At 54.1% G+C, this 24,153-nt stretch overlaps 10 protein-coding genes across 10 annotated transcripts; 5 read left to right on the top strand and 5 right to left on the bottom strand.

The window, feature by feature from the left end:
* Positions 1 to 10: 10 nt before the first annotated feature.
* BDY24DRAFT_415295 (uncharacterized protein) lies at positions 11 to 403 on the bottom strand (the record flags this gene model as incomplete). Its single annotated transcript, XM_076643430.1, has 2 exons — positions 11 to 52; positions 224 to 403. The coding sequence occupies 2 exons, from the start codon at positions 401 to 403 to the stop codon at positions 11 to 13; spliced, it is 222 nt and encodes a 73-aa protein (XP_076496407.1).
* Positions 404 to 1,869: 1,466 nt separating this feature from the next.
* On the top strand, positions 1,870 to 4,803 carry BDY24DRAFT_415294 (elongation factor 1-alpha; the record flags this gene model as incomplete). The annotated part of the gene is made up of 17 exons (XM_076643429.1): positions 1,870 to 1,924; positions 2,030 to 2,055; positions 2,134 to 2,142; positions 2,229 to 2,261; positions 2,358 to 2,448; positions 2,555 to 2,594; positions 2,661 to 2,730; positions 2,824 to 3,033; positions 3,128 to 3,207; positions 3,300 to 3,453; positions 3,551 to 3,612; positions 3,695 to 3,796; positions 3,928 to 4,096; positions 4,215 to 4,282; positions 4,377 to 4,453; positions 4,541 to 4,638; positions 4,765 to 4,803. The coding sequence occupies 17 exons, from the start codon at positions 1,870 to 1,872 to the stop codon at positions 4,801 to 4,803; spliced, it is 1,383 nt and encodes a 460-aa protein (XP_076496406.1).
* A 2,729-nt stretch (positions 4,804 to 7,532) lies between these two features.
* Positions 7,533 to 9,463, top strand: BDY24DRAFT_415293 (DUF1295 domain-containing protein; the record flags this gene model as incomplete). Its single annotated transcript, XM_076643428.1, has 11 exons — positions 7,533 to 7,589; positions 7,720 to 7,791; positions 7,880 to 8,050; positions 8,218 to 8,353; positions 8,427 to 8,525; positions 8,619 to 8,709; positions 8,803 to 8,815; positions 8,891 to 9,058; positions 9,160 to 9,183; positions 9,270 to 9,322; positions 9,421 to 9,463. The coding sequence occupies 11 exons, from the start codon at positions 7,533 to 7,535 to the stop codon at positions 9,461 to 9,463; spliced, it is 927 nt and encodes a 308-aa protein (XP_076496405.1).
* Positions 9,464 to 10,227: 764 nt separating this feature from the next.
* Positions 10,228 to 10,545, bottom strand: BDY24DRAFT_340820 (uncharacterized protein; the record flags this gene model as incomplete). The annotated part of the gene is made up of 2 exons (XM_076637415.1): positions 10,228 to 10,266; positions 10,393 to 10,545. The coding sequence occupies 2 exons, from the start codon at positions 10,543 to 10,545 to the stop codon at positions 10,228 to 10,230; spliced, it is 192 nt and encodes a 63-aa protein (XP_076496404.1).
* On the bottom strand, positions 10,409 to 12,610 carry BDY24DRAFT_389409 (Rab family GTPase). Its single transcript, XM_076640532.1, has 7 exons — positions 12,451 to 12,610; positions 12,235 to 12,321; positions 12,082 to 12,125; positions 11,786 to 11,890; positions 11,532 to 11,618; positions 11,166 to 11,412; positions 10,409 to 10,976 (listed from the first exon to the last, which is right to left on the bottom strand). The coding sequence occupies exons 1-7, from the start codon at positions 12,506 to 12,508 to the stop codon at positions 10,825 to 10,827; spliced, it is 780 nt and encodes a 259-aa protein (XP_076496403.1). The 5' UTR covers positions 12,509 to 12,610; the 3' UTR covers positions 10,409 to 10,824.
* Positions 12,600 to 15,139, top strand: BDY24DRAFT_389406 (WD40 repeat domain-containing protein). Its single transcript, XM_076640531.1, has 10 exons — positions 12,600 to 12,694; positions 12,804 to 12,884; positions 12,992 to 13,034; positions 13,100 to 13,221; positions 13,308 to 13,462; positions 13,564 to 13,600; positions 13,736 to 13,893; positions 14,039 to 14,265; positions 14,498 to 14,639; positions 14,737 to 15,139. The coding sequence occupies exons 2-10, from the start codon at positions 12,808 to 12,810 to the stop codon at positions 14,763 to 14,765; spliced, it is 990 nt and encodes a 329-aa protein (XP_076496402.1). The 5' UTR covers positions 12,600 to 12,694; positions 12,804 to 12,807; the 3' UTR covers positions 14,766 to 15,139.
* A 62-nt stretch (positions 15,140 to 15,201) lies between these two features.
* BDY24DRAFT_389401 (uncharacterized protein) lies at positions 15,202 to 16,685 on the top strand. The gene is made up of 5 exons (XM_076640530.1): positions 15,202 to 15,229; positions 15,308 to 15,391; positions 15,469 to 15,556; positions 15,677 to 15,985; positions 16,073 to 16,685. The coding sequence occupies exons 1-5, from the start codon at positions 15,207 to 15,209 to the stop codon at positions 16,535 to 16,537; spliced, it is 969 nt and encodes a 322-aa protein (XP_076496401.1). The 5' UTR covers positions 15,202 to 15,206; the 3' UTR covers positions 16,538 to 16,685.
* Positions 16,639 to 18,117, bottom strand: EMC4 (chaperone EMC4). The gene is made up of 7 exons (XM_076640529.1): positions 17,975 to 18,117; positions 17,836 to 17,893; positions 17,598 to 17,732; positions 17,402 to 17,522; positions 17,169 to 17,262; positions 16,932 to 17,019; positions 16,639 to 16,844 (listed from the first exon to the last, which is right to left on the bottom strand). Exons 1-7 carry the CDS (start codon positions 18,046 to 18,048, stop codon positions 16,800 to 16,802), a joined length of 615 nt encoding a protein of 204 aa, XP_076496400.1. The 5' UTR covers positions 18,049 to 18,117; the 3' UTR covers positions 16,639 to 16,799.
* Position 18,118: 1 nt separating this feature from the next.
* On the top strand, positions 18,119 to 20,788 carry BDY24DRAFT_441490 (uncharacterized protein). The gene is made up of 5 exons (XM_076644619.1): positions 18,119 to 18,322; positions 18,440 to 19,823; positions 19,960 to 20,061; positions 20,147 to 20,311; positions 20,408 to 20,788. Exons 2-5 carry the CDS (start codon positions 18,486 to 18,488, stop codon positions 20,606 to 20,608), a joined length of 1,806 nt encoding a protein of 601 aa, XP_076496399.1. The 5' UTR covers positions 18,119 to 18,322; positions 18,440 to 18,485; the 3' UTR covers positions 20,609 to 20,788.
* Positions 20,789 to 21,011: 223 nt separating this feature from the next.
* Positions 21,012 to 21,821, bottom strand: BDY24DRAFT_389394 (uncharacterized protein). Its single transcript, XM_076640528.1, has one exon. It carries the CDS (start codon positions 21,808 to 21,810, stop codon positions 21,142 to 21,144), a length of 669 nt encoding a protein of 222 aa, XP_076496398.1. The 5' UTR covers positions 21,811 to 21,821; the 3' UTR covers positions 21,012 to 21,141.
* Positions 21,822 to 24,153: the final 2,332 nt, after the last annotated feature.

Here is a 24,153-nt window from a genome sequence, read left to right as displayed (position 1 = left end):
GAAGCTGGACTCACGATGTTTCGGTGGTTGAGAAGGTGAGGTTGGAGAGAACCTATAAGGGAAGAAAAACAAGTCGAAAAGATCAGGTAAGCTTCGAGATGTCCCTCCCTCGTTTTCGAGGGCGAGGAGCTAGCTTTCCCTCCTCTCCTCCCTTCCCTCCTTCACTCCTTCACTCCAACTCTCCCTCCCTTCCTCCCTCCTCCCCTCTTGGTCCGAGACTCACCTCGTTCTGATCCGACGTAGGGATGAGCACTAGGTTGTAGTTGGTAGCTGCTATGGATCCTGTTCGAGTCCAGGAGAGTCCCAGATTCCCGCACTGGAGAGGTTCAGAAATGGTAAAAGTCCCAACTCCAGCGAGAACGAGAGAAGGGAGGAGGGAGAGGAGAGGGAGGAGGAGAAGCATCGGTTCCGTGGGTCAAAGGAGGAAAACGGGAAGGGGGAGGGAAGGGAAGGGAGTTCTAGTTGAGAGGGAAAGAAGAGCTCGTCGACTTGAACTTCGAATCTGCTCTCACTGACGTACTCGACCCCTCTTTTCGGGACTCGTTCCTTGACCCGAGGGCTGAAGAAAGTTTGCATCGAGACGGAGAGATCGCTAGAATCGATTGAGATCTAGACTTCGACCAAAAAAATCTGCAGGAGGAGAGAGAAGAGCTCGGTGATAGAAAGCAAAAGGAATCGATCGAGTGAGGTCGGCGTCCCGTCCTCTTCTCTTTTCTCTTCGTTTTTTTCTGGCTTTGATGAAGGCCAAGTGAGCTGGATGGGAGGGAAACTTTGATAAGCAGCTTTGAGAAACTGTGCTTTGGTTTCCTCTTTCAGATTCAGACGTGAGAGAAAGGAAAGAAAGGAGAGGACGAAGGTCGACTCCAACCGTTGTGACGCGTCGTTCGAGTTCGAGAGAAAGCTGCAGGAGGCAGCTAGGGAGAGAGAAGTTTGGTAAGGTTGATTCGAAGGACCTGAAGGTAAGCTAGAGTGAGAGGCCAAGACGTGGAGCGGCCTAGAGCGAGTCGTCCACGACGGTTTCGGGCTGAGCGAGACGCGTCCCTTTGAAAGACTCGTGCGTTTCGAACATCTTTCTCGTTGATACAAGCTGGGAAAACTTCACTGTGATCTATGTTAACGCCCTCAGCGGAGTCTCTGGACGCAGACCTCAAGAGAGTTGAGAAACAGGCCAGTTGGGACGACTTCCTTGCTCGTCTCTCATCGTCTTCGCTCCCAGGTTTGCCTAAAGCCCTCTAGTCTCATCTTTCAGCGACGATCGTACAATACTTTTATACGTCTGACTTTCTTCCCTAGATCAAAATTTCTTACTTGTCTCCCAATCAGGCGCCTTTTTTCTGTTTTCTTTTTTTTTTACTGCAAAGCGCAGCGAAATCAGAGTCCCTCCCTCTCCTCCCCCTGAACCCAGTCAACTTTTCGAAAGCTCTCTTTTGCCCTAGACCACCACTCACCCTTTTTACACATCTGTCAGTCCCTCTTCTCCGTTCGTTCTCCTCGACACTCTCAGCAGCTCCCCTCGACACCTCCACTGCTCCACCATCAAATCTCGCTTTCTTGGATGGTTCTGGGAAGAAAAGGGGGGAAGAGGAGGAAGGGAAGGGAGGGCGGTGGAGGCTTTTTGCTGAAGGGCCTTTGAGCTCTTCTCTTGCCTTTCCTTCTTTTTTTCTTCTCTTCCGGGGGCCTCTCTAGCACTCTGAGTCCAACTCATGAGCTTTTAGGGAGGTCCTGGTGATGGTGGGAAGGGTGGGAACGTGGTTGGAAGGAGGTCAAACAGCGACGGAAAACTGCCTTTCCCTCGAACCTCTTTTGCTGACTCTTCTTCTTCTTCTCCTCCCTCCTCTCGCTCTCTCTTCTTCTCCTCCTCTACAGACAATGGGAAAGGATAAGCTTCACGTTAACGTCGTTGTCATCGGACACGTCGACTCTGGTTCGTCCCACCTCGTCAAATTTGGCTTGCGAGCTCCGTCGAAGGAATCTGTCTGACCCGGCCCCTTCCCTTCTCCTTTTCTTCTCCTTCTCTTCCCTCTCACAGGAAAGTCGACCACCACCGGTCACATGGTTCGTCTTCTCCTGCTATGCTCGTACTCGTACAAGTCGTTTTACTGACCCAACTCCCCTGTCGCTCCCTCCCAACAGATCTTCAAGGTTGGCCCACCTTCTAGCTCCTTCTACCTTTCCACCTCGCCACCACTCCCGCCTCGCTTCTTTACTGACCTTCTCTTCTCGTACAGTGTGGAGGAATTGACAAGCGAACCATCGAGAAGGTTAGTTTGAATCTGTCGACTCGAAATCATCTCGAAGGAAACGAGAAAGCTGACCTCCCTTTTCTCCCTCCCTCCCCATCTCTTCACCCCAACCAGTTCGAGAAGGAGGCCGCTGAGCTCGGAAAGGGATCCTTCAAGTACGCTTGGGTTCTTGACAAGCTGAAGGCTGAGCGAGAGCGAGGAATCAGTGAGTCTCGCTTCTTTTTTTTCTTCGAACGAGAAAGAAAAGATGACGGCGTCGACGCTGGCCTCGAACGGATTCTGACTCGTCCTTCTCCTCTCCCTTTATCTAGCCATCGATATCGCGCTCTGGAAGTTCGAGACCCCTCGATAGTGCGTCTTCTTGGTCTCCTTTTACTGCCCTTCGGACATCCTTTAACCTTCCTCGTTCCTCCACAGCATGATCACCGTCATCGATGCTCCCGGTCACCGAGATTTCATCAAGAACATGATCACTGGTACTTCCCAGGTTCGTTTCTTCCTTTGCTTCTTTCTCGTTGTTCATTCCTCGAACGAGATCCTGACTTCTTCCCTTTTCGCTTTGTCTCTTTCCTCCCTTCAGGCCGATTGCGCTATCCTCATCATCGCCGGTGGTGTTGGAGAGTTCGAGGCTGGTATCTCCAAGGACGGACAGACCCGAGAGCACGCCCTTCTCGCTTTCACCCTCGGTGTCAGGCAGCTCATTGTCGCCGTCAACAAGATGGACACCACCAAGTACTCCGAGGCTCGATTCGAGGAGATCATCAAGGAGACCGCCGGTTTCATCAAGAAGGTTCGTCGCTTTCCTTCGTCGCTCTCGTCCTTCGTCCCCTTCTCGTTCGCTTTCGAATCCTGACCTCGCTTCCTTTCCTTCTCTCCTTCTCCAGGTCGGATACAACCCCAAGACCGTCGCCTTCGTCCCCATCTCTGGATGGCACGGAGACAACATGATTGAGGAGTCCGTCAAGTTCGTCCTTCTCCCTTTCCTCCCTCATCCTTCGACCTCTCTCCGAAAATCGTTGACTGACTTCCTTATCTCTTCTTCCTTCCCGCTTTCAGCATGGCTTGGTACAAGGGATGGACCAAGGAGACCAAGGCTGGTGTCCTCAAGGGAAAGACCCTCCTCGAGGCTATTGACGCCATCGAGCCCCCTTCCCGACCCACCGACAAGCCCCTCCGACTTCCCCTCCAGGATGTTTACAAGATCGGAGGAGTGAGTGCTTTCTTCCTTCTCGCTCTCCTTCGTTTTCGTTTTCTTCGAATCTCGTCGCTGACTTGGACTTTTCGCTTTCCTTCCTCTTCTTCCTCAGATCGGAACAGTGCCCGTCGGACGAGTCGAGACCGGAATCATCAAGGCCGGTATGGTCGTCAAGTACGTTCCACTCCGTTTCTCTACCTCTCCGAAAGCCTCGAACTCGGAACTGACGACTCGTTTTCGTTCTCTTCTCGTTCAGCTTCGCTCCTTCCAACGTCACCACTGAGGTCAAGTCCGTCGAGATGCACCACGAGCAGCTTGTTGAGGGAGTTCCCGGAGACAACGTTGGTTTCAACATCAAGTAAGTACCTGATTTTCTCATCGTTCCGAGTCTGCGGCGTCGAATGACTTCGACGTCGTTGAGTCCTCCTCGACTCAACATCAACCTGACCACCTCTCTCCCTCCCTTCCTCTCTTCTCTCCCCTTCTCAGGAACGTTTCCGTCAAGGACATCCGACGAGGAAACGTCTGCTCTGACTCCAAGAACGACCCCGCCAAGGAGGCCGCTTCTTTCAACGCTCAGGTCATCGTCCTTAACCACCCCGGACAGATCGGAGCTGGTTACTCGCCCGTCCTCGATTGCCACACTGCCCACATTGCCGTACGTCTTGCTTTCTTCCTCTTCGACGAGCGAATGAGACGGAAGAGTCGTCTGAGCACGAAGCGACGCGTACGACTTGAACTGACTTATCCTGTTCTTCCTCCTTTCTCTTCCTCAGTGCAAGTTCGATACCCTCCTTGAGAAGATCGACCGAAGGACTGGTAAGACCATGGAGGCCTCCCCCAAGTAAGTACTCGATTCGCTCTCCTCGACCTGCTTCGACTCGAGCTGACCCCTTTCCTCCTTTTCCTCTCCCTCCCTCCCTCCCTCCCTTCCTCAGGTTCGTCAAGTCCGGAGATGCCGCCATTGTCAAGCTCGTCCCCACCAAGCCCATGTGTGTCGAGGCTTACAACGAGTGTAAGTAGAAGATCTCTCCGTTTTTTTTCGTTCGATTCGAAGACATCGAGCTGACCTCGACCCTCTTGTCTCTTCTTCTCCTCTCAGTCCCTCCCCTTGGACGATTCGCCGTCCGAGACATGAGGCAGACCGTCGCCGTCGGAATCATCAAGTCCGTTGAGAAGACTGATGGATCCAAGGGAAAGGTGCGTTTTTCTATTCTCTCACTTCGAGGTCCGAGGAGGAAATCGCCTTCGCGGACGATCATTCCTCGACGCGTCGCCTCTTCGATCGCTGACCACCTCCCTTCCTTCCTTTTCTTCTTCATCTAGGTCACCAAGGCCGCGGAGAAGGCAGTTAAAAAGAAGTAAAGAGTGATCTAACGATCGCTCCTATACTTCTATCTGCTCGTTCTCTCCCTTCGTTCTCTTTTTTCTTTGCACTTCACGTCTTTTTACCCTCCTCCTCCTCCCCCCCATCCCCTTTATGCATGTCTCATTGGGTAGAATTGAGAGAGAGATATTTGAGAGGAAGAAGAGAGGGAAATTTTGAAGAAGGGAAGCAAAGCTTTCTTCGTCGAGGAAGAAAAAGGAAGCGGCGCCGGTTCGGCGTCGAAGTTTCGTCTCATCTTCAGAATTCGCTGAAAGGTTGACTCGTGCGAGGAGATAGCGTCTGGTCGTCTCGCTCTTATCGATACTTTATGGCTTATTTTTTCTCGATGGATTGCAGGGAGGGTTCTCGTCGAGCAGGAGCGAAGGGGGGACGAGGCCGAGGGAGTCGACGCGTCCAGCGATTCGTTCTCACCGCCGCGGCTGCTCGTCCCGTCTCTCGATTCGCCTTCTTGGTGATGCTCACTGATGAAGATATTGTCCTGCTATGTCTTCTTTCGTGGTCTTTCCTCATTTCATCGAAGATGGCTGTTGCGTTGGCGAAGTCTTCGCCGTCGCCCTCTCTCACCTCTGCTGTGGAATCATTCGTTGCTTTCTATCTCAGCTCCTTGAGAGAGGGTTTCTCTGTTCCAAGGCGAAGAACTGCGTCGTCGCACGTACAATTTCCAAGGCAGACGAGGACAGAAGCTGGTTCAATTTCCGAGCTTCGGACGCGTCCCTCTTTTCGCCCTGTCGAAGCGGTGACCGCGCTGCGTTTGCAACATTGTACTAAGCTGGGATCTACCGTAGCAGGTTCCCGATGAGCTAACTTCGAATCGATACTAAGTAGAGATCTTCGCAGTCACGACGCAGGATCCGACAGACGAGGAGACGCAGGAAGAATGAGATCTTGAGTCCAACTTTCGCTTCGTTCGGCACAACAGCTCGGTTGATATAACAGGTAATTCCATATTCAGGCTCAGTGGCTGAAAGACTCAGCGGCCATTAATCGAAGAGCCTTTGTTGAAAGAACGAGAAGCGACGACGACGACGAACCTGGTCGACGCGACCGAAGCGGGAAGCTAGATCTTCTCGACTCGGGGTCAGTGTTTACGATTTGAACCGGTACCATACCACACGAGTTGATAAGTCTTTTGATGTCCTTGGCCTTGGATCATGAGACTCGAAGTGAACGGTGTCGACTCTCGAGGGGAGGCGCAGGGAGGGTCGAAAAGAATGAACGAAGAAGAAGGACTGACGATGTATAAAAAACTGTGAGTGATGGTTTAGGGGAGAGAGCTTTCGAAAAGTTGACTGGGACGAGCTTGGGAAAGAGAGGGGGGGCCTAGGGCTAGCGTCCCGTCGTTCTCTATGTTTCACCTCGTTCCTGCTTTCCTACCAAAGGCCATCTCCTTTCTGCGATCGTTATACATTTTCCAGTCTTAGCATCGGATACAGCCTCGAGATTTCTGAAGATCAAGAAGCCTCCCGTCTTTCGAAACGGGTCTCTGAGATGAGCACAGAGGTCCAAGCTCACCTTTCGCATCTCCCCTCCTCCCCAGCTTCCTCGACCGCCCCGATGATCCCACACGACGTTTCTGTGTAATAGATGATGCCACGAACACTCACTCGAAATATGGGACTGTAAAATTAGGGAAAACCTTTCGAAAATTCGAGAGAGAGCGAAGGGCTTTTCGACGCGTCGCGCTCATCTTGCAACCCTCGCTGATGAGTCTCTCTGGCCGCTCCCGCCTTGCCCTCCACCTCTAACGTACCTATAAGTCTTCCGAATCAGACTAACAATACTTCTCTCTCTCTCTTAGCCTCCTGCATCTTTATCTCGAGCTCAGCGACGCGGCACAGCGATTGAAGTCATCGTCGTCGTTCTCGCTCTACCTTCCTACCCTTTTCGCGTCGCTGGAACCTGAAGCATGGAATCCAAGTACACTTTCCTAGGCTTCTGCTTGTCGAGATTTCCCTCCTTGTGGGGGGGGGGAGAGTGAAAGGTCAACGCGCCCAGCGAACGGGTCGTTCGTTTCCCCGCTGCTATACCTACCGCTGGTCTAACTCGAACTGCTCACTGTCTACCTTCTAAGACCTCCCTTATCATAGGGAAGTTCCGAGGAGACCTGATGAAAGTTCAACTCGAAGGAGGAATGGGAGAGAGTGCATCGCGTCCAGCTTTCTGTTCCCGTGCACTCGATTCGTTCTCCGAATCTACTTCTCAGCAATGAGTGATCCACCCCTGCGTAGGTGCTCTCAGACCATATCTAGATGTACGTGGTAGTTGAATAGACAGCTGAACTTCTCTGCCTCTCGTGGTCGTCGAACAGTGGACTCAAACGACCAGACCTTCTTTCGTTTTTTTTTGACGAAAGATTCTTGAAACTTTTCGATTCCCGCCGCAGATACTCTGGAAGAGCTGAAGATCAAACCATGTAGTAACGGGGACGCAGCCAGATGATCGAGTCTCGAAGTCGAGTGTTGAAGAGAGTGGAAGATGCGTCGAGACGGGCAACGCGTCCTTCATCTCCTTGTAAGGCAGCGGTCTCGAGGATTCGCAGTTCTCGCAAGCTCACTATTCAGCCTCGCTTCTTTGACCTTTCCTCGCAGATTTTCATCTGGGAGAAAATTGTCGAGAATGACGCTGCGACACTCCCCGAGCTCGAGGCCGAACTCGATCTGTATTCGAACCGATCTCGCCCCCCTCCTTCCTTCTCCCTCCAACAACGATGTCCTTCCTTACATCTTCCGCCAACCCAGTCCTCAAGACTCTCATCCCCGTCGCTGTGAGTCTTAGATCCATCTCTGTGGCAGATCTGGGTCGAGGAGGAGTGGCGGTTCGAGCAGAGGAGTCGAATGTCGAGCTGACCTCGCTTCCTCCCTTCCTTCTCTCTTCCCTTCCCATCCTTCTTGCAGGCTCTTACCTTTGGACTTCAGACGGGATTTGCCATCCCCGCTATCATCAACCAAAGTGAGAAGTACTACGATGTCAGTCTTTCTCTACTTTCTGCGTTGTTCACTGTTTGGTTCGAAGAAGAGATGAAGCTGACGTTCAGCCCTCCCTTCCCGCTCTCAGCTCGCTGGCTCTCTCGGGTTCCTCTCTTCCGTTGCCCTCTCAGTCTACCTCCCAGCGTCTCGGAACCCAGCTGGCCTACTTGTTGGGCTCAAAGGCTTGAGTGGCCGAAGCGTTCTTCTCTCGACGATGGCAGCTCTTTGGGCTGGAAGACTCGGCAGTTTCTTGTTCCAGGTAAGTTTCAGCCATCTTTCAACCTTCTTCTCCCCTTTCTCGAGCTGGATCCTCTAGATCAACTAGCACGCACCCTGAAGCGTAGCTCACGCTCGAGGGATTTGCGCTTCTGCTCCCATGGTCTGAATGAAGCTGACCTTCTTGCGTTCCTCCTTCTCTCGCACCAGCGAATCCACAACCATCCAGAGAAGAAGGACGCTCGATTTGACGAAATCAAGCTCTCACCTCTCAAGTTCGCTGGAGCATGGACGGGTCAGGCTACGTGGATTTCTCTAGCAGCTTTGCCTGTCTACCTAGTCAACGGTGCGTCCTGTCGTCTCCCTCTCAACCTCGAAGCTTCAGCTGACTTCGTCCACTTCGTCTTTGCTCGATCTAGCTATCCCGAAGTCTCGACAGCCCCGACTCGGATGGATCGACCTCATCGGTCTCGGAATCTGGTTGGGAGGATTCGGACTCGAGGTCGCAGCTGATCGACGTGAGTTCTCCTTTCCTTCGTTCTCCTCTTCTTCCCTTCCTCGTAAAAAAATTACAGATCTGACTTCATAGAAGTTCTGTTTGGCTACTGAAGAGAAGAGCGCTTGGAGAAAAGCCCGAAACGAGAAGAAGCACGAGGAGAAGTTCATCTCGAGCGGAGTCTGGTCGTGGTCTCGACACCCCAAGTGAGTCCTGTCATCTGCTTCTTCTACGAAGGTATCACTGTTTTGTGCTCTGTACTGAAAATTTGGTTCCCCTTCGTCCTCGTCTCTTCGCAGCTACGTCGGAGAGGTAAGTCCTCCTTTCCTTGACCTGCTCGACGCGTCGCTGAACTTGGCCTTTTCCCTTTCCTTTCTCGGTTCACAGGTCACCCTCTGGGCGGGAGTCTACGTCCTCTCGATCCGAGCTCTTCTCGCAGCTTCATCTGCAGCCAGCTCACCCATATCCCTCAAATCTGTCGCTCCTCTCCTCCCTCGATGGGTCGTCGTCGCTGCTCTCATCTCGCCCGTCTTCGAGTACCTTCTCTTGACCCAGGTAAGTCCTCTCCCTCATCACCCGATGCGATCTCCCGCTTTGTTGTCTCTGACTTCCTCGCTTACCTTCACGTCTCGTCACATTCGTTTTTTCCTCGCCAGGCCTCTGGAGTTCCTTTGCTCGAGGTTTGCCCCATCTCGCCTGCGCCCCCCCCCGTACGAAGCTCGTTCGTATCTGACTCAAGATGCCCTCTTCCTTCTTGACGTCATAGGAAGCTTCCGAAAAGAAATACGGCGACGACCCTGCTTGGAAGGAGTACAAGGCGTGAGTCCCGTTCTTCTCTGCGTCCTTCCCCTTCCAAGTTTCGTGTTCGTTGAGGAATCGAGCTGACCACTGACTTATTCTCTTCTCTTGAACTCCAGCAAGGTCCCCGTCTTCTTCGCATGGCCCGGAAAGCACATCTAGATCCACTCACGTTTCGTCTCGCTTTTGCTTTCGCGTCTCGACGTCTTATGCGATCGACTCCCCCTCGTTTCGAACAGAAAAACTATGCCAGATGAGGCGTACCATGTTATCCCTTCCCAAGAAGGATATGAGACACAGCGAGGGATCCGAAAGCAGAAGGCAGCGAAACAAAGGGCGGCCGGTGCTGATCCGTGAGACGTCTCGTCTTCGACAGAAACCTTTAATGGATGAGAGGTCAAGCGATGAGAGAGGAAGAGGAAAGCAGAGCAGTGATAATTTTTCTCCGGCAGCACCGAGTTGGATCCGAAGGCAGGAGGGACGAGCAGCGACGAGCAGCGACGAAAGGGACGAGTGGTCAGGACGCGTCGACTCCCTGCTCCCCCTTCTCCCTCTCCGACGACCCTCCCTGCAATCCATCGAGAAAAAATAAGCCATAAAGTATCGATAAGAGCGAGACGACCAGACGCTATCTCCTCGCACGAGTCAACCTTTCAGCGAATTCTGAAGATGAGACGAAACTTCGACGCCGAACCGGCGCCGCTTCCTTTTTCTTCCTCGACGAAGAAAGCTTTGCTTCCCTTCTTCAAAATTTCCCTCTCTTCTTCCTCTCAAATATCTCTCTCTCAATTCTACCCAATGAGACATGCATAAAGGGGATGGGGGGGAGGAGGAGGAGGGTAAAAAGACGTGAAGTGCAAAGAAAAAAGAGAACGAAGGGAGAGAACGAGCAGATAGAAGTATAGGAGCGATCGTTAGATCACTCTTTACTTCTTTTTAACTGCCTTCTCCGCGGCCTTGGTGACCTAGATGAAGAAGAAAAGGAAGGAAGGGAGGTGGTCAGCGATCGAAGAGGCGACGCGTCGAGGAATGATCGTCCGCGAAGGCGATTTCCTCCTCGGACCTCGAAGTGAGAGAATAGAAAAACGCACCTTTCCCTTGGATCCATCAGTCTTCTCAACGGACTTGATGATTCCGACGGCGACGGTCTGCCTCATGTCTCGGACGGCGAATCGTCCAAGGGGAGGGGCTGAGAGAAAGAAGAAGAGACGAATAGGGTTGAGAGAGAGAGAGAGAGGAATCATGAATGTTTAAAAGCCTAGATAGTAAGAAACGAAAAGCTCTAGACTACTAAAGAACAAAACGGAATGGAAGGAACGAGAGGGAAGAGCGTCGTCAAAGAAGAGAAGAGAGAAGAAAGAGAGCCGAGTCGAGACGAGTCGAGCATAAAACAAAAGCGCCTATAAGGAAAGAAGAAGAACCGATAGAGCAGCAAGAGCGAGAAAAGGGTCGTAAAAGAGAGTAAGGAAACATCCGAGAAAAAGAGCAAGACGAAAAAGCGCGTCGAGTCGAGATTTGAGGTTTTAGCAAGCACATCCCTCCTTCGCCTTGTTCCCGTCCTCTCCAAGCGTAACCCGCTCTCCTCCACGAGGAGCAGCGGCTCCTGAAGCTGCTGGGGCGGCGGCTCGAGCAGCGGCGGCGTTGGAGGTGAGGTTGTCGAGAGGGATCTTCTTGGCTGAGGGAGGGAAGGGAAGGGAGGCGAAGGGAAAGGAAGGAAGGACAGGGAGTCAGTAGGAGTTTTCGGAATGAAGGGAAAGGAAGAGGGTGCAGGCAGGTGAATTCGAAGTGGGAGCGTCGAGGGCGAGAGAGTTGCAAGGGAGGAGATGGGCTTGAAAGCCGTAAGGAGCCGCGTTTCTAAACTCACCAATCTCCGTAAACACCTCCGACACCATCTCTCCCGTCTTCGCACTCGTCTCGAAGAACAGCAAACCAGCTTCCTCAGCGTATGCCTTCGCTTCCTCCTTCGGGACCTGCCGCAAACTCTCCTGCTCTGCGACGGCAGCGGTGTTGTCCTCGACAGCGGGGGTGGTTTCCTCGTCGTCGTCGTCGGAGGTGGAGGTGGTGGGAGCAGGGGTGGTAGTGGATGTGGAAGGAGGAGTGACGAGATCGAGCTGTGAGGAAAAGAGAGGGAGGGGAAGGTCAGGTTGAGTTGAAGGAGGAGGAAGGGAGGAAGGGGACGAGGGTCGAGCTCGCGAAGGAGAGCAAGATGAGAAGGAAGTGCTGGACTCACCTTGTTTCCAGCGAGAGCAATAACGATGTTAGGGTTGGCTTGACGTTGAAGCTCCTTCACCCAAGCTTTGGCTTTATCGAGAGAAGCCTGCAGGTCGTCCCAGAAGAGCAAAAGGAAGGAAGGAGGAAGGTCAGCTCTCCCTCCTCCGACCTTTGATTCGTCCGTGTTCCTCCTGAAAGTCTCGGCTGCGACTCTACCGACCCACCGATCCCACAAACAAAACGCAGATGGTCAAGAAGAGAGGTTCAACTTACAGCCTTGGTGATATCATAAACGACGACGGCGGCACTGGCGTTTCGGTAGTACATCGGTGCGAGCGAGTGGAACCGTTCCTGTCCTGCCGTGTCCCAGATCTCGAACTGAATTCCAACAACCAACGAAGCGAGATAGCAAAGAAAGAGAGTCAAGTCAGCTCTACGAGTACCCAAATGAGCTTGGGGGAATCGAGTCCCAAGGGAAGGGAGGATCGCTCGTCGTTCAAGGACTGCGGTGAAGGAGGAGCAGCGACGTCGACGTCCTCAACTCCTCCTCGAGAGAGGATGGAACGTACCTTGATAACCTTGTCTTCTAGACGACACTTCTGAGTAAGGAAAGCTGTATTAACCAACGCGGAAGGGGGAGAGGAAGAAGGAAGGAAGGAGGAGAAGGAGAGACGAACGTCAGCGAGGAAGGAAGGCGGCGGTGGAGAGCGAGGACGACTTACCTGCTCCGATGGTAGGCTCCTTGTTCTCCGAGAAATCATTAGAGACGAATCGGAGCACGAGAGAGGATTTCCCAACAGCAGCCTCGCCTGCGAGAATCAAACGAACGAAGGTCAGCGAGAGGGAAGAAGGTCAAGGGAGGAAGGAAGGAGCAGGGGCCTCTCGCTTCTCTCCCTCGCTCCTCTTTGAGCAGCAAGGGCAGATACTAGGACACGCACCTAGGAGAACGAGCTTAACTTGAATAGGCTTGGAGGAGGGTTCGGTAGCGGTAGACATAGGAAAAAGGGAGGGGTGGGAAGGTGAGAGTTGGAAGCGACGGAGGAGGAGGAGAGCTCGAAACGAAGGAGACGAGCGAGAGAGAGACGTCGTCAAGAGGCCGTCAACCATCACAATCGACTTTTCAAGAGCACTCGGATTTACTTCAGGAGGACATCGGTCGAATAAACCTTTCGTGGAATCAAGGTGAGCATCGGAACTCAAGCCGGGGAGGTGTTGGAAAGGAGATGGCAAGCTGACCTCGTTCGTTCCTCCTTCCTTCCGCTCTCCACCACCCCGTCTCCTTTTCTCTCAGAAGTATGGCCCCCGCTCCGTCCTCTTCAGCAGTAGTGGATCTCTCCGCTCCTCAACCACCACCGTCTAAACTCGTTCACACGTTTGTTCCCTCGTCCTCCTTCGCCTTCTGTTCCATCTTTCCAAAACGTCGAGCTCACCTCTTCTTCCCTTCCTCCCTCCCTCCTCCGTCTCGTTCTCTCTCCTCAGCCTCGACGCTCATCAAGGACCTGTGCATATCGTGAAATACAACGTACGTACTTCTCCTTTTCGTGTCTACTCGCGCTAAACGCCGAGCTGACAGCTGGTTGATGGCAGGTCGGAGCGAAATACTGTCTCTCGGGAGGTCAAGATCGAACGCTTCGTCTCTGGAACCCTGCCTCAGGCAAAGAAATCAAAGCTTACAAGGGACATGGTTACGAGGTACTAGGGATCACTGTGTACGTAGCAACGTAGCAAAGGCGTTCAAGCTCGAGAAACTCGAAGCTGATCGTTCGTCCCCTCCCTCACTCGTCGTTCCGTCCAGTTCCCCCGACAACGCTCGTTTCGCTTCCTGTGGAGGAGACAAGGCTGTTTTCCTGTGGGACGTGACGTCGGGATCGGTGATCAAGAGGTTCAGTGGACATTCGGGGAAGGTCAACGCGGTGGATTTCAACAAGGACGCTTCGGTTTTGGCGAGTGGTGAGTTTGACGATCTTTCTCCTCAAGCCTTTCGTGTTGGTTGAACACAGAATGCTTGAAGCTGACCGAGTGGATGCTCTCGTGATATATCGTTTTATCAGGATCCTACGACGCTTCCTTACATCTGTGGGACATGAAGTTCGTTCAACCTCTCCCTCTTTTTCGTCTCCTCTTCCTTCGCGTCTCCCGCCCCCCCTCCGTCTCTCTTCCCCCTCACTCATCCTCAAAGCTCACCCTAAACTCTCCTTCCTTCTCGCTCGGTTTCTTTCACAGATCCCAAATGCGTTCCCCGATCCAAACCCTCACGGAAGCCAAAGACTCCATCACGTCCGTCGTCCTCACCGACCACACCCTCCTCACCGGTTCCGTCGACGGCTTCGTGAGAGAGTACGATCTCAGAGCTGGGTTGTTGAAGGAGGATTACATTGGTCGTGAGTGAATACTCTCTCTCTCTGTCCCATCTCGTCTCGTCTCATCCGAGCTCTCCCTTCTCTCTTCCCACGCGTCTTCTTCTCCCCCAAACTGACTTCCCTCTCCCTTCCTCTTTCTCCTCTCTCCTTTCCCCAACACCACCAGACCCAATCACATCCCTAACCCCCTCTCCCACCAGCCCAGCAACCCTCCTCGTCTCCACCCTCGACTCCCACCTCCGCTTGCTCGATCGAACCAACGGCAAAGTCCTCGCTTCGTTCGCAGGGCATGTCAACACGGAGTACAGGTCGAAAGCGAGCTTTGCGTACGGGGAGGGGAGCGTGGTTTGTGGGGATGAGGAAGGGAGGGTTTGGGCTTGGGGGGTTATGAATGTGAGTGAGACGGCATTCGTTTCGAGTTGGTTTGGACGAAGGACGGACGATGAGGGTTTGGGTCGCGAGACGAGGGAGGCGGTGTTCAAGCGACGGGGATCTGTGCGGATTCTGGTTTGTTCCCGAGGGAAGGGACGAGCTGGAGGAAGCAAACGCTTGATCCGAAACGAACGAACTGAAACTTCCAAAAGCTGACCCGACGCGTGCCTTCCCTTTCTCCCAACCAACGCAGTCCAAACCCCTCCTCCCCACCACTACCTCGGAACCCAGCTCGAAACCAGCACCCACGAAACCCAAGAAGATCCACGACAAGGTCGTCACCTGGGTGGAAACCCATCCTTCGAACGGGGAGGAGATGCTGACGGCGAGTGCTGGTGAGTCGTTCTTTCTCCCTTCGTAGAGAGCGAGAGAGGGAGAAAGAGAGAGAAAGACGAAGGCGCTGAGCTTGTTTTGATTTTTGGTTTGGTTCAGATGGGACGGTGAAGGTTTGGAGACGCTGAGTTGAGCGAGGAGACGGGAAGAAGAGGAGGGACCCGTCGCCAGTCGCTAAGGTCGACAGCCCGCTTCGTGAGACTATACGAGAGCTTGAGGGAAGTAGGTGGGGAGGAGGGAGACCTTTTGAGATGTCGGCTCACTCTCGAGCTCGTGGTTCAAGGCGAAGAAGAGGGAGGAGAAGGGAGTAAGAGAGAGGGAGCTCGCGACGCGCTGCTTTGCGTTTTCTTTTCCCTCCTTCACCGCCAGTCTTCTTCCTTCTGTAGCGTTTCGCTCGATATAGCTACCAGCCGTATGTTCTGTCTATGTACTCTTCACTTTTTCTATGCAAAAAATATCGCCAGGCAGAAAAACAAACGTCATAACTTCGTCCGACCCGACCGACCCCTTTGAAGAAGCTCAACTTCCCTTCCTTCGCTCTTCGTTTCCCTCCTTGTCTCCGAACGACCATGAGCTCTCCCTCCAAACCCTCGTTCGTCTCATCCTCCCTCCTCTTCTCTCTTCGCGTTCTCGACCTCTGACGCCTTGGCTTGCGTGAATTGAAGCACAGATGGCCTCGAGTGGGAGCGTTCCAACCTCGTTTCCTCCCTCCTTCCTTCTGGAGACGACCGAGATCGGACAGGGAGGCTCAGCAGTCAGTCCGCAAAGCTTCTCTGACTCGGGATATAATATAAGAGAACTGATGGGTTTGAATTCGTCGTTTCCTTATAGTCTCTACAACCACTACCGAACGCTCGTTTTCTGGCAGGATTCGTGTCCTCTGCTCCTTGAGCTTCCGTCGCTTCCTTCTCCTTTGCTCGTTCGTCCCTCTATCCTCTCCCTCCCTTTGTTTTTTCTTACCCACCTTCTTGTCCGCTCTCAATCACTCATCCACAAACTCTCTCTTCCAACTTTTAACCTTTCCCTCTATCTGTCTTAGCCCCTCCTCCAAGATCTCCTCCTCCTCCTCACGCATCTCCCCCTCCTCGCCTCCTTCGTTTCCCTCCTCGTCAACATCTACCTCCTCGTCCTCCCTTCCACGATCCTCTTCCGCTGTCCGATCGTCGTGCTGGTGCAGATGACGGCGAATCTGTGGATCGATGCGGTGCTGTGGCTGGTGGGCGTGCTGGGTGGCGCGTCGAGCGGAGGGAGAGGACGAGCGTTTCGGGTCGGGTTTGGATTGGCAGCTGTGGGTGGGTTGGGAGACGGACTGAAACGTGCTGGGATGAGGAATTTGGGGTTGCTGGAAGTGAGTCTTCTTTTTTATTCTTCTTTCTCTCCCTTTCAGCTCTATAGCATCAAACCGACTCCTTTGCTCCCTCTCGTCCGTCCGCAGAATCACCTCCTCTCCTCTCCCTCCCAGTTCACCATCCTCCTCATGCCCCCGACCCACCTCTTCCTCGGTCTTCCTCCTCCTCCTAAAGCCAACAACTGGGTCCTCAAAGCTCTTCTCGTTCGAATGCGAGATGACTCTTCCGACGACCCACCTCCCTACTCGCCTTCGCCAACCTCCTCGTCCTTCCTTCCTCCTTCGCCCAGTGATCGCTACCCCTCCGACCTTTCCCCTGGAAGTCCTTCAAGAACCAAAACAGGAGCAGCGCAGTGGGGGTGGGGAGGAGTAGGCAAAGCTGGGGAGGTGGATGTTCATCATCGGAAGGTTTCTGGCTCATTGAACTCGACGACGAGTTCGAAGCCATTGGGGAACGTGGGAGTGGCTGGGAAGAAGGGGAACGTTAAAGGTGGGAAGACGAGGCGGATGAGGATCTGGTGGAAGGAAGGTGGGGAAGGAATATGGGGTTGAAAGGAGGACGCGTCGGGTTCTGCTTACTTTGTTTGCTTTACTGGGATGGATTCGGTATGCTTGCTTTTGAATGCTGTTGGTGGATGAGAAGAGGGAGGAGGTTGAAAAGCAGGTAGGCCATGGGTATATCTAGAAAGAACGAAAGGAGAACGAAACGAAGAAGGCGAGCAAGCAAAAGCGAACGGGAGGAGAGGACGCGTCTCTTTCCCCTTCGTTCGCTCGAAAAAAAAAGCGAAAGCGAACTAAAGGGAAGGACACGGAGCTACTGGTTCCAACCTACACTAGAGAAGTACGAAGTTTCGGGAGCCTGCACGCCCAAAAAAACAAGAGAGGGGTTGGGTCGTGTCAGCTCGCGTCGAAAACAACGCCTCGACAGAGGAAAGAAGGAGCTCACCGGTCCTCTCGTCTCGAAAGCCAAGAAATCCGCTGAGCCAGTGGGGAGGATACCCATTTGGTTGCATTTCCAGAGACCTAGGGCGAGGCTGGTGAGAGGAAGAAGAAGAGGGAGGGAGCGAGGGAGGGGAGGGTCAGCTTGGGTCGGACAAAGGAGCGAGGAAGGAGGGAAGAGAGAGACGGTCAGGAGTGGAGGGAGACGAGATGGGGATGGGGAGAGAGGGAGAAAGGAACGTACGTCAAGCACTGGCAGAGGATGAAGACGAGCATGGGAGGGAGGAGGGAAGCCGGAGCTTCTTTCGAGTTGGGACCTAGGCGGAAGGGCTCGAAGGCTGCGAGAGTAAGATGGACGAAGAAAGGTACGAAGCGGGAGAGTCAGCTCGGCGTTCCTTAGAGCGAGCGCGAAGAAGGCGAACAAGAACAGGGGACAGAGGAAAGAGAAGGAAGGGAAACGAAACGTTCGAAGCTCACCTTTCTGAATGCCCAAGACCCCCTTGATCGGGTTCGACAGCAGCATAAACACCGTTCCCATCGAGAAGATCTGCACTCCCGATCCGGACATGTAGAGCATGAAAGCTTGCATGGGTAGACTCTGCTCAAAAAAAAAAAAAAAAAACCCGATCAGGTTCGGGTTTGCCAGCGGGAAGGGAGTTGAAAGCGAGCTGACCTTTGCAGGAGAGATAGCGAAATCCCAAGCTCGTTTCATCCTGAGGGAAGAAGGAGCGAAACCCATAGCTGCTAAGGGGTCTTCCATGGGGTTGACGACGGCGGAAGAGGACGAGGAGGCGGAGTAGGGCGTGGGCTGAAGGGGAGGAAGGGAGAGATGGTGAGCTTTGGTTTTGAGAAGCCTGGTCGTTCCCCCCTCGAGAAGGTTGATATTCTCTAGAGATACGTAGACGCTTTACCTTTATGAGTTTAACTGTTGATTGATCTACTCCTGGTGGATTCGGGGTGGATTGAGATCTAGGCGAACACAGAGAGAAGGAGCGGAGGTGAGCGTCGACGTCGAATAGGAAGGAAGGAGGAAGAAAGAGAGAGCCTTACCGCTTGAGAGTGAGAGCTGAAGGAGTTGAAGGGGCATAGTCTAGTCGCCAGGGAGAACAAGTAGGAGTCGTCATCTGGTAGGAAGAGGGAGGGAGGGAGCTTGTCGACGTTGCGAGCTCAAACGAAACGAAACTCGCGTTTCAAGAGTTGACTCGCAACCTTCACGACCGCCTACATCCACCTTTTTCGACACTTGGATCTCGGACTGGACCTTTCTAGTGGAGCCGTCGACACACTCGAGTAAACTATAGGAGCCTAGCCAGCGAGACTCCTCGCCTTCCTTCGACTTCGACCTCACCAACTCCGGTCGCGAGCTCTCTTTTCCCTTCCTTCCATTCCTCTCTCCTGGTGAGCTCCCATCCATCCCTCCAGCACTCAAAATCGCGTCTCATACGCACGTCCATCTACATAGCTTGTCAAATCTCTAGGAAAATCTGACTCTTTTCTCCCCTGTATCCCTCCCAGAACCGTCCTCTCGTCCCTTCCTCCTCGAGCTCACCACCTCCCTACGATGCCTCGCTCGCTCCCCGCCCCGTTCTCCTCCCACGCTCAAGACCCCTTCCTCGTCTCCTCCTCATCCCTCTCAACAGCAACAGCAGCACCAGCTCCGCTCTTCAAATCCCAAAAGAAGCGTCCCTCCTCCTCAACCGGCACCGACCCTCCTCCTTCCCTCCCGCTCTACTCCACCCCCATCACCCCAGGTCGAAGAACTCCTCACGCTCATCCTTCGACTTCAACGTCGGCTTCCAAATCTTCTGTCACTCCTTCTCACACCGTCGCTTCTTCTTCGAGGAAGAAATCAGCTTCCCAAACCCTCTCCAAAGGACAAGCTCCAGCAACCAAGAAACCTCGTCTTTCAACCACTCTCCCTCCTCCTCCTCCTCCTCTATTCTTCACCACCAGAGCTGAATCCGTCGATCCACTGGAGGAGGAAGGTCTGCTGGATGCGGACATGGAGGATCGAGATCCCATCGCTATGGACGACGACGACGATGGGATTCCGTACTTGTCGAGCTCGGCGAGCAAGAGGGTCGCGACGAGAAGGTCGAACGCTCCTGCTGCTGCTGCTGCTTCAGAGGAGGAGGACGACGACGATGAGGTCTTGCAAGTGAAGGAGGAAGAGGAGGATGAGGATGACGAGGAGGTGAGGAGAGCGACGATGCTGGCGGAGAGTGGGTCTGAGGAGGAAGGGAACGAGGCTGGGGATGATTATCTGGAGGAGGACGAAGAGGACGAAGAAGAGGAAGAGGAGGGAGGGGATGTGTTTGTGGGTGTGCCATCGAGGAAGACGAGGACGAGTGGAACAGCAACAGCGGGAGGAGCGTCGGAGTTGGACGCGTTCGTTCAAGGAGTCGGTGCCGTCGTCGGAGGAACAGGAGCTGCTAGCAGGAGGACGACACGAGCAACAGCAGCAGGACTAGGAACAGCTCTTCCTCAGTCACAGGAGGAATCGTCAGAGGAACCCGACCCAGAGCTCGAACAGGCAGCACTATCAATCTCGACCTCGTCTTCAACGGCAACGACGCGTCCAGCACCTCTCGTCCTCGCCGGATCGACCTCGTCGTCGAATGCCTCGAGCTCCAAGAAAAAAGTTTCTGGTGGTAATGGAGGCGGGAACGGAGGTGGGGAGGAGGAGAAGCCGTCGCCTTCAAAGGACGGAGGGGAGGACGGGAAGGAAGGGGAGGGGAGGAAGAAGTCGAGTGGGAGTGGGAGTGGTGGAGGGGATAAGAAGAAGAAGGATAAGGAGGAGAAGGAGAAGGGGAAGAGAGAGAAGGACGAGAGGGAGAAGAAGGAGGAGAGGGAGCAGGTGGAGAGGTTGGGGTTGGGCCAGGTTTGGGAGAGGTTGGTGGTGAGTCGCTCGTGTCTTCTCCATCTTCTTCTCGCGCAGAGTTCGAGCATCGTTACATTCGAGTCCCGAGTCGTCGAATGAGGTTGACAGATTTTCTCTTTTTGTCGTTTACGCGTCCCTCCTTCCTCTTTCGCAGGCCGACATCTCCTCCTTGCTCGACCACGCTCTCGAAGGCTTCGAATCCAGGATTTCCGATCGGATTCGAGGAGCTATGGCGTATCCACCTGTCGAGCTGAACGTGAGTCTACCCAAACTCTCTCTTACTCCTCTTCTATCGTCCTTCGAACGCTGACTCGACGCGTCTCTTTCCTTTCGTCTTCCAGCCCTCCTCCCCAGCCCTCTCAACCTTCCTCCGACCCTACCTCGAAACTCTTCGCCCAACGCTCATCACCTCTCTCCTCTCCGTCCTCCCAACCATCGAAACCCGAGCCGTGAACGACCGCCCGTTGGCAACATTCCAGGAGAGGGATCGAGAGGAGTTGCTTTTCGTGCGTCGCCTTCTCACCACTCTCTTTCCTTTTCTTTCTCTCCCCGCTCTCTCTGACATCCTTCTCTTTCTTCCTCTTGCTCTTCGAAACGCTCAGAACCCCCTCCACACCCTCCTCACCTCCACGACCGAAACCCTCCAAACCGCCGCTCTGGATCGGGTCCTCTCGTCCTTCCCTTCGATCCTGGGCGACGAACCGAGGGAGGAGGTGAGGGAGTTGGTAGAGAAGAGGTCGGGGAACGTGATGAGGAAGGTGAAGGAGGGGGTGAGGTTGGTGCTGGAGAGGGAGAGCTCTTGACATCGTTCGTTTCGCGGTTGTCGATGCCCTTCGTTTTTTTTGCCGTTTTGGTTTCGGTCCTTCTTTCTTTGGTTTTCGGTGATGCCCCTTTTCGTGACTAGCTCGTTCGATTTTTTCTTCTTCACCTCTTCTTTCGTTTCGTTTCGGTTTTCGTTGACGACGATCCTTCGCTTTGAAAAACGTGTCGGAGAGGAGAGAGAGTAAAGCAGCGAGACTGAAGGAGTCCGTGAGCGGGTTCGAAAACCAACTTACCTATCGAAAGGCCATCCACAGAGACTGTATGTTAGAACGAGCTCGATGTTCGATTGAAAGAGAGAAAACAGAAGCTCGTCCACAGACCGCCGAGGTTTGCGTCCGCAAGTTTCTATGTCGAACTAAGCATGGAAAGGACTGGAGCTAAAGGAAAACTACCGAATAATCTATTGGAAGAAGTGCGAAAGCGACAGTCTACGAAACAACCCCAAGATCTCACCAAAACTAGACGTCGACGCCGACCTTCCCGTCCTCTCCTCCCTTCTTCTCGTCCAAACTCCTCACCCCCTCCTGGAACCTCTCCTTCCCAACAACCTCCTCCAGCCTCTCCTCGGCCTCCTTCCCTTCCTCCCCTCCAATCTCCCTAGCGAGCTGGATCCCCTTCGCCAGATCCTCCACGGCGAGCGGCGACGCGTCCTCGTGTTTCGACGAAGCTTGGAAGACGACGCTCTTGACGAGGGAGGGAAGATCCTTAGCCTTGACGAGCATCGAGTAGTAGATTGACCAGTTCTTCGAGGTGAGGAGAGGAAGCATCGAGGGGAAAGTTTGGAGGGTGGCGAGGAGGGTTCTGCCTTTGTCGAAAGAAGATGTTTCGAGGCAGGCGAGGAGGTACTGAATTTCCGAGGCGAATCGCGAGAGACAAAGTCAGCTTCCCTAATAAAAAGGCCTGGGGACTGAAAGAGCAAGAGAAAGAGACTAACCATCTCAACAGCCTTCTCGTTCAATCCCGTTTCCCCCTTCATCTCCTCCCAAGTCCTGATCACTCCCTTCCAATCCTTCCTCACCACGCCCTGAACTTCCAACAGCGTCGCAAACAGCGAGGCTCCGTACTCAGTCTTCGCACCCCTCCTCTGACCATCAACGAACTGTTCCAGCGTCTCCAAAGCGTTCTCTTCCGCCTTCAGATTCCGTCCCTCCTTCTCGACGCGTGTCCATCGACGAAGGTACATCCGGATGAGATCCTCGAGTGGTGAGCCGACCTCCGACGAAACCGAAGAGTTGCTGACGAAGTGGAAGAAGTCGGAGGAGAGGATTTGGGTTGGTGAAGGGACGGCGGAGTGTTTTTCGAGGGAGGAGAGGAAGGACGACCAAACGCTTGGGAGGACGGCTGGTTCGACTTGTTGAGCGCGAAGGAGAGCGTTGACGACGAGGAGGGACTCTTTGAGGGTGGTGGAGATGGGTAGGAGAGACATGGCGAAGGAGGGGAACGAGGGAGTGGAGGGAATAAAGAAGGGAGGGAGGTGGTGAAGGTTGCGAAGGGCGGGAGAGAGGAGGTGGAAGGGAGGGGTCTCTCCTCGATGGTTCGAGAAGAGGAGGAGAATTCTGACTACAGCGTCGCCATGCTGCCTCCAGACGAAGGGTAGTCGGGAGGGAGGCGCGAATTTCGAGTAGAGCTTGGAGGCGACGACGAGGGACTTCGACGACGACGATGCTTCAACGGAGCGAGCCCGCAGTAGTTTGACTGCTAAATCCTTGGTGAGAGAGGGAGCTTGGAGAGCTGTGCTTGTTTTCTGCAGCCATTCCGAGTCGGTTCCGTATCTGCTGAGATCCGTAGAGGAGCTTTCACTCGACGACGTTTCCATCAACTCTCCCAATCGAGCTCCGAATCCGTTCTCCCAATCCTCGAAGGTTCGTGCGACTCCGAGCGTGCCTTTGTCAACAGGAAGTCGTGCCATCCCAGTCTTGATGATGTTGAGATCGACTTCGGTGAATTCCTGCGTCTGGTTTAGATAGAGGAGCCGAACGAGAGAGTGTGCTCGTCCTCGACTGTCGAGCCTTCTAATGAGTGAGAGAAGCTTCGTCTTGTCGTCGGGACCGAATGCGCCGAGGTCGTCGTGAATGTGACATTCTTTCAGCCTCTGGACGAAGAAGGAGATGAGACCTGCGGATCGCCTTTGATCCTGAGGGGTTTGAGGAGACGCTCGACTTGCGACGTAGGTGAGGATGCGGACGAGGATCTCGATCCTGGCCGTGTCGGAGAGGCCAACCGACAGCCTGTTCGGATAGGCTCGGTTGTAGAGGTCGACGACGACGAGTAAGTTTTCGACCGATGGAAGGGGGGCCGTGGGTAGGATCCTTGAGAATGCGAGGAGGTCCTCCTGCGCGACGGTCGGTGATGAGGAGGGAGGAGAGGGCGAGGTTGAGGGTTTTGGTACGGAGTGAAGAGTTGAAGCGGTGGTAGGTGTAGTGGTAGTGGGCTTGATCGGTCTTGAAGCCGGTTTGGGAGTGGTAGGGGCTTTGGACGGCGAGGAGGAAGAAGGAATGGCTGGGGTTGAGTCCTTTCCGGCGGTCGAAGATGACGAGGAGGATGGTTTGGTAGTGGTGGATGGTTGAGTGGTTTTAGAGTGCACCTCGAGAAGGCGGGGAGGGTTGGAAGTGGATCGAAGCGGAGGTTGGGAGGGAGGGGGGATTGGATCGGGGAAGGAAGGGAGGCTGAAGGTGTTCCTCGTCGTCGTCGTCCAATCCTCGACTCGACTGATGGCTTGAAGAACCTCCTCGAACTCCGACTCCGTGAACGAAGAAGGACTCAACCTCCTCAGTCCCTCGACGATCTCGACGGCTTCCGACGCGTTCGTCGCTCCCGACGCGAGATCCACGGCGATCGTCCCGTAGAGCTCCTTGTGGATTTTGATATCGGGAGTGATGGATGCTGCCTGTACGAGTAGTCGAAGGGAGGGAACGATGACTTTGGACTTGGGGTTGGACCGACGAGTGAAGAGGAGAAGCAGGCGAACGAGGGTGCTCCGAATCCACTCGCGTCCGTAGTCGTTCTCTGCTGTTGGTGAAGTCGAGATCGCGTGGTAGATGATGCATATCGATCGGAGATGGTTATCGGCGATGTGAGGTAGATTCCGAGCGGCCTTGAAGATTTTTCTGGCTGCCTTGACGACCTCTGGCGTTCCCACGACTCCCTCCGATCCTTCTCCTTGGAGACGTTTTGCCAGAGCCCTCGTCTTTGCTCGATGATTGTCCACCTGTCTCTGACTGAGCCATAATGATTTTGGAGCTCCCTTTGGACGCGAAGAAGCGGGTCCTGTAGGGGATGAAGAGCTCGAGGGGACGCGAAGAGGCGGAGGAGGACGACTCGTCGAAGGCGTTAAGGACAAGGGGGACGAGGGTAAGGTTGAAGGCTCGGATAGCGACGGGTGCGACGAGGAGGATGGGCCTGTTGGTGGTGGTGTAGTGCTGGGTAGGCCCGAAGAGGGGAGACTAGCGTTGGATCGACGAGGAAGAGGGGAGGGAGAGGGAAATTGAGGGAGGAGGAGGGATCTCGAGCTCGCCCGACGAGTTTG

This window comes from Mrakia frigida, assembly GCF_051309035.1.
Source record: "Mrakia frigida strain ATCC 22029 unplaced genomic scaffold BDY24scaffold_16, whole genome shotgun sequence".
Lineage (NCBI taxonomy): Eukaryota > Fungi > Basidiomycota > Tremellomycetes > Cystofilobasidiales > Mrakiaceae > Mrakia > Mrakia frigida.
The sequence above is the reverse complement of the archived record's forward strand: the minus strand, read 5'-3'. Positions and strand labels throughout refer to the sequence as shown.

Coding starts and splice junctions, on each gene's coding strand:
- BDY24DRAFT_389394 (XM_076640528.1), bottom strand. CDS start 21,810: ATGTACCTTCGTCGATGGACACGCGTCGAGAAGGAGGGACGGAATCTG.
- BDY24DRAFT_389406 (XM_076640531.1), top strand. CDS start 12,808: ATGGCCCCCGCTCCGTCCTCTTCAGCAGTAGTGGATCTCTCCGCTCCT. Junction 12,885..12,991: donor CCGTCTAAACTCGTTCACAC/GTTTGTTCCCTC, acceptor CTCTCTCCTCAG/CCTCGACGCTCATCAAGGAC. Junction 13,894..14,038: donor GAAGGAGGATTACATTGGTC/GTGAGTGAATAC, acceptor CAACACCACCAG/ACCCAATCACATCCCTAACC.
- BDY24DRAFT_389401 (XM_076640530.1), top strand. CDS start 15,207: ATGAGCTCTCCCTCCAAACCCTC. Junction 15,230..15,307: donor AGCTCTCCCTCCAAACCCTC/GTTCGTCTCATC, acceptor ATTGAAGCACAG/ATGGCCTCGAGTGGGAGCGT. Junction 15,557..15,676: donor CGCTTCCTTCTCCTTTGCTC/GTTCGTCCCTCT, acceptor TATCTGTCTTAG/CCCCTCCTCCAAGATCTCCT.
- EMC4 (XM_076640529.1), bottom strand. CDS start 18,048: ATGACGACTCCTACTTGTTCTCCCTGGCGACTAGACTATGCCCCTTCA. Junction 17,523..17,597: donor TCGCTATCTCTCCTGCAAAG/GTCAGCTCGCTT, acceptor TTTTTTGAGCAG/AGTCTACCCATGCAAGCTTT. Junction 17,263..17,401: donor GGTCTTGGGCATTCAGAAAG/GTGAGCTTCGAA, acceptor TTACTCTCGCAG/CCTTCGAGCCCTTCCGCCTA.
- BDY24DRAFT_441490 (XM_076644619.1), top strand. CDS start 18,486: ATGCCTCGCTCGCTCCCCGCCCCGTTCTCCTCCCACGCTCAAGACCCC. Junction 19,824..19,959: donor AGGTTTGGGAGAGGTTGGTG/GTGAGTCGCTCG, acceptor CCTCTTTCGCAG/GCCGACATCTCCTCCTTGCT. Junction 20,312..20,407: donor ATCGAGAGGAGTTGCTTTTC/GTGCGTCGCCTT, acceptor CGAAACGCTCAG/AACCCCCTCCACACCCTCCT.
- BDY24DRAFT_389409 (XM_076640532.1), bottom strand. CDS start 12,508: ATGTCTACCGCTACCGAACCCTCCTCCAAGCCTATTCAAGTTAAGCTC. Junction 11,413..11,531: donor TTGCTCTCGCTGGAAACAAG/GTGAGTCCAGCA, acceptor TTTTCCTCACAG/CTCGATCTCGTCACTCCTCC. Junction 10,977..11,165: donor GGAGGTGTTTACGGAGATTG/GTGAGTTTAGAA, acceptor TCCCTCCCTCAG/CCAAGAAGATCCCTCTCGAC.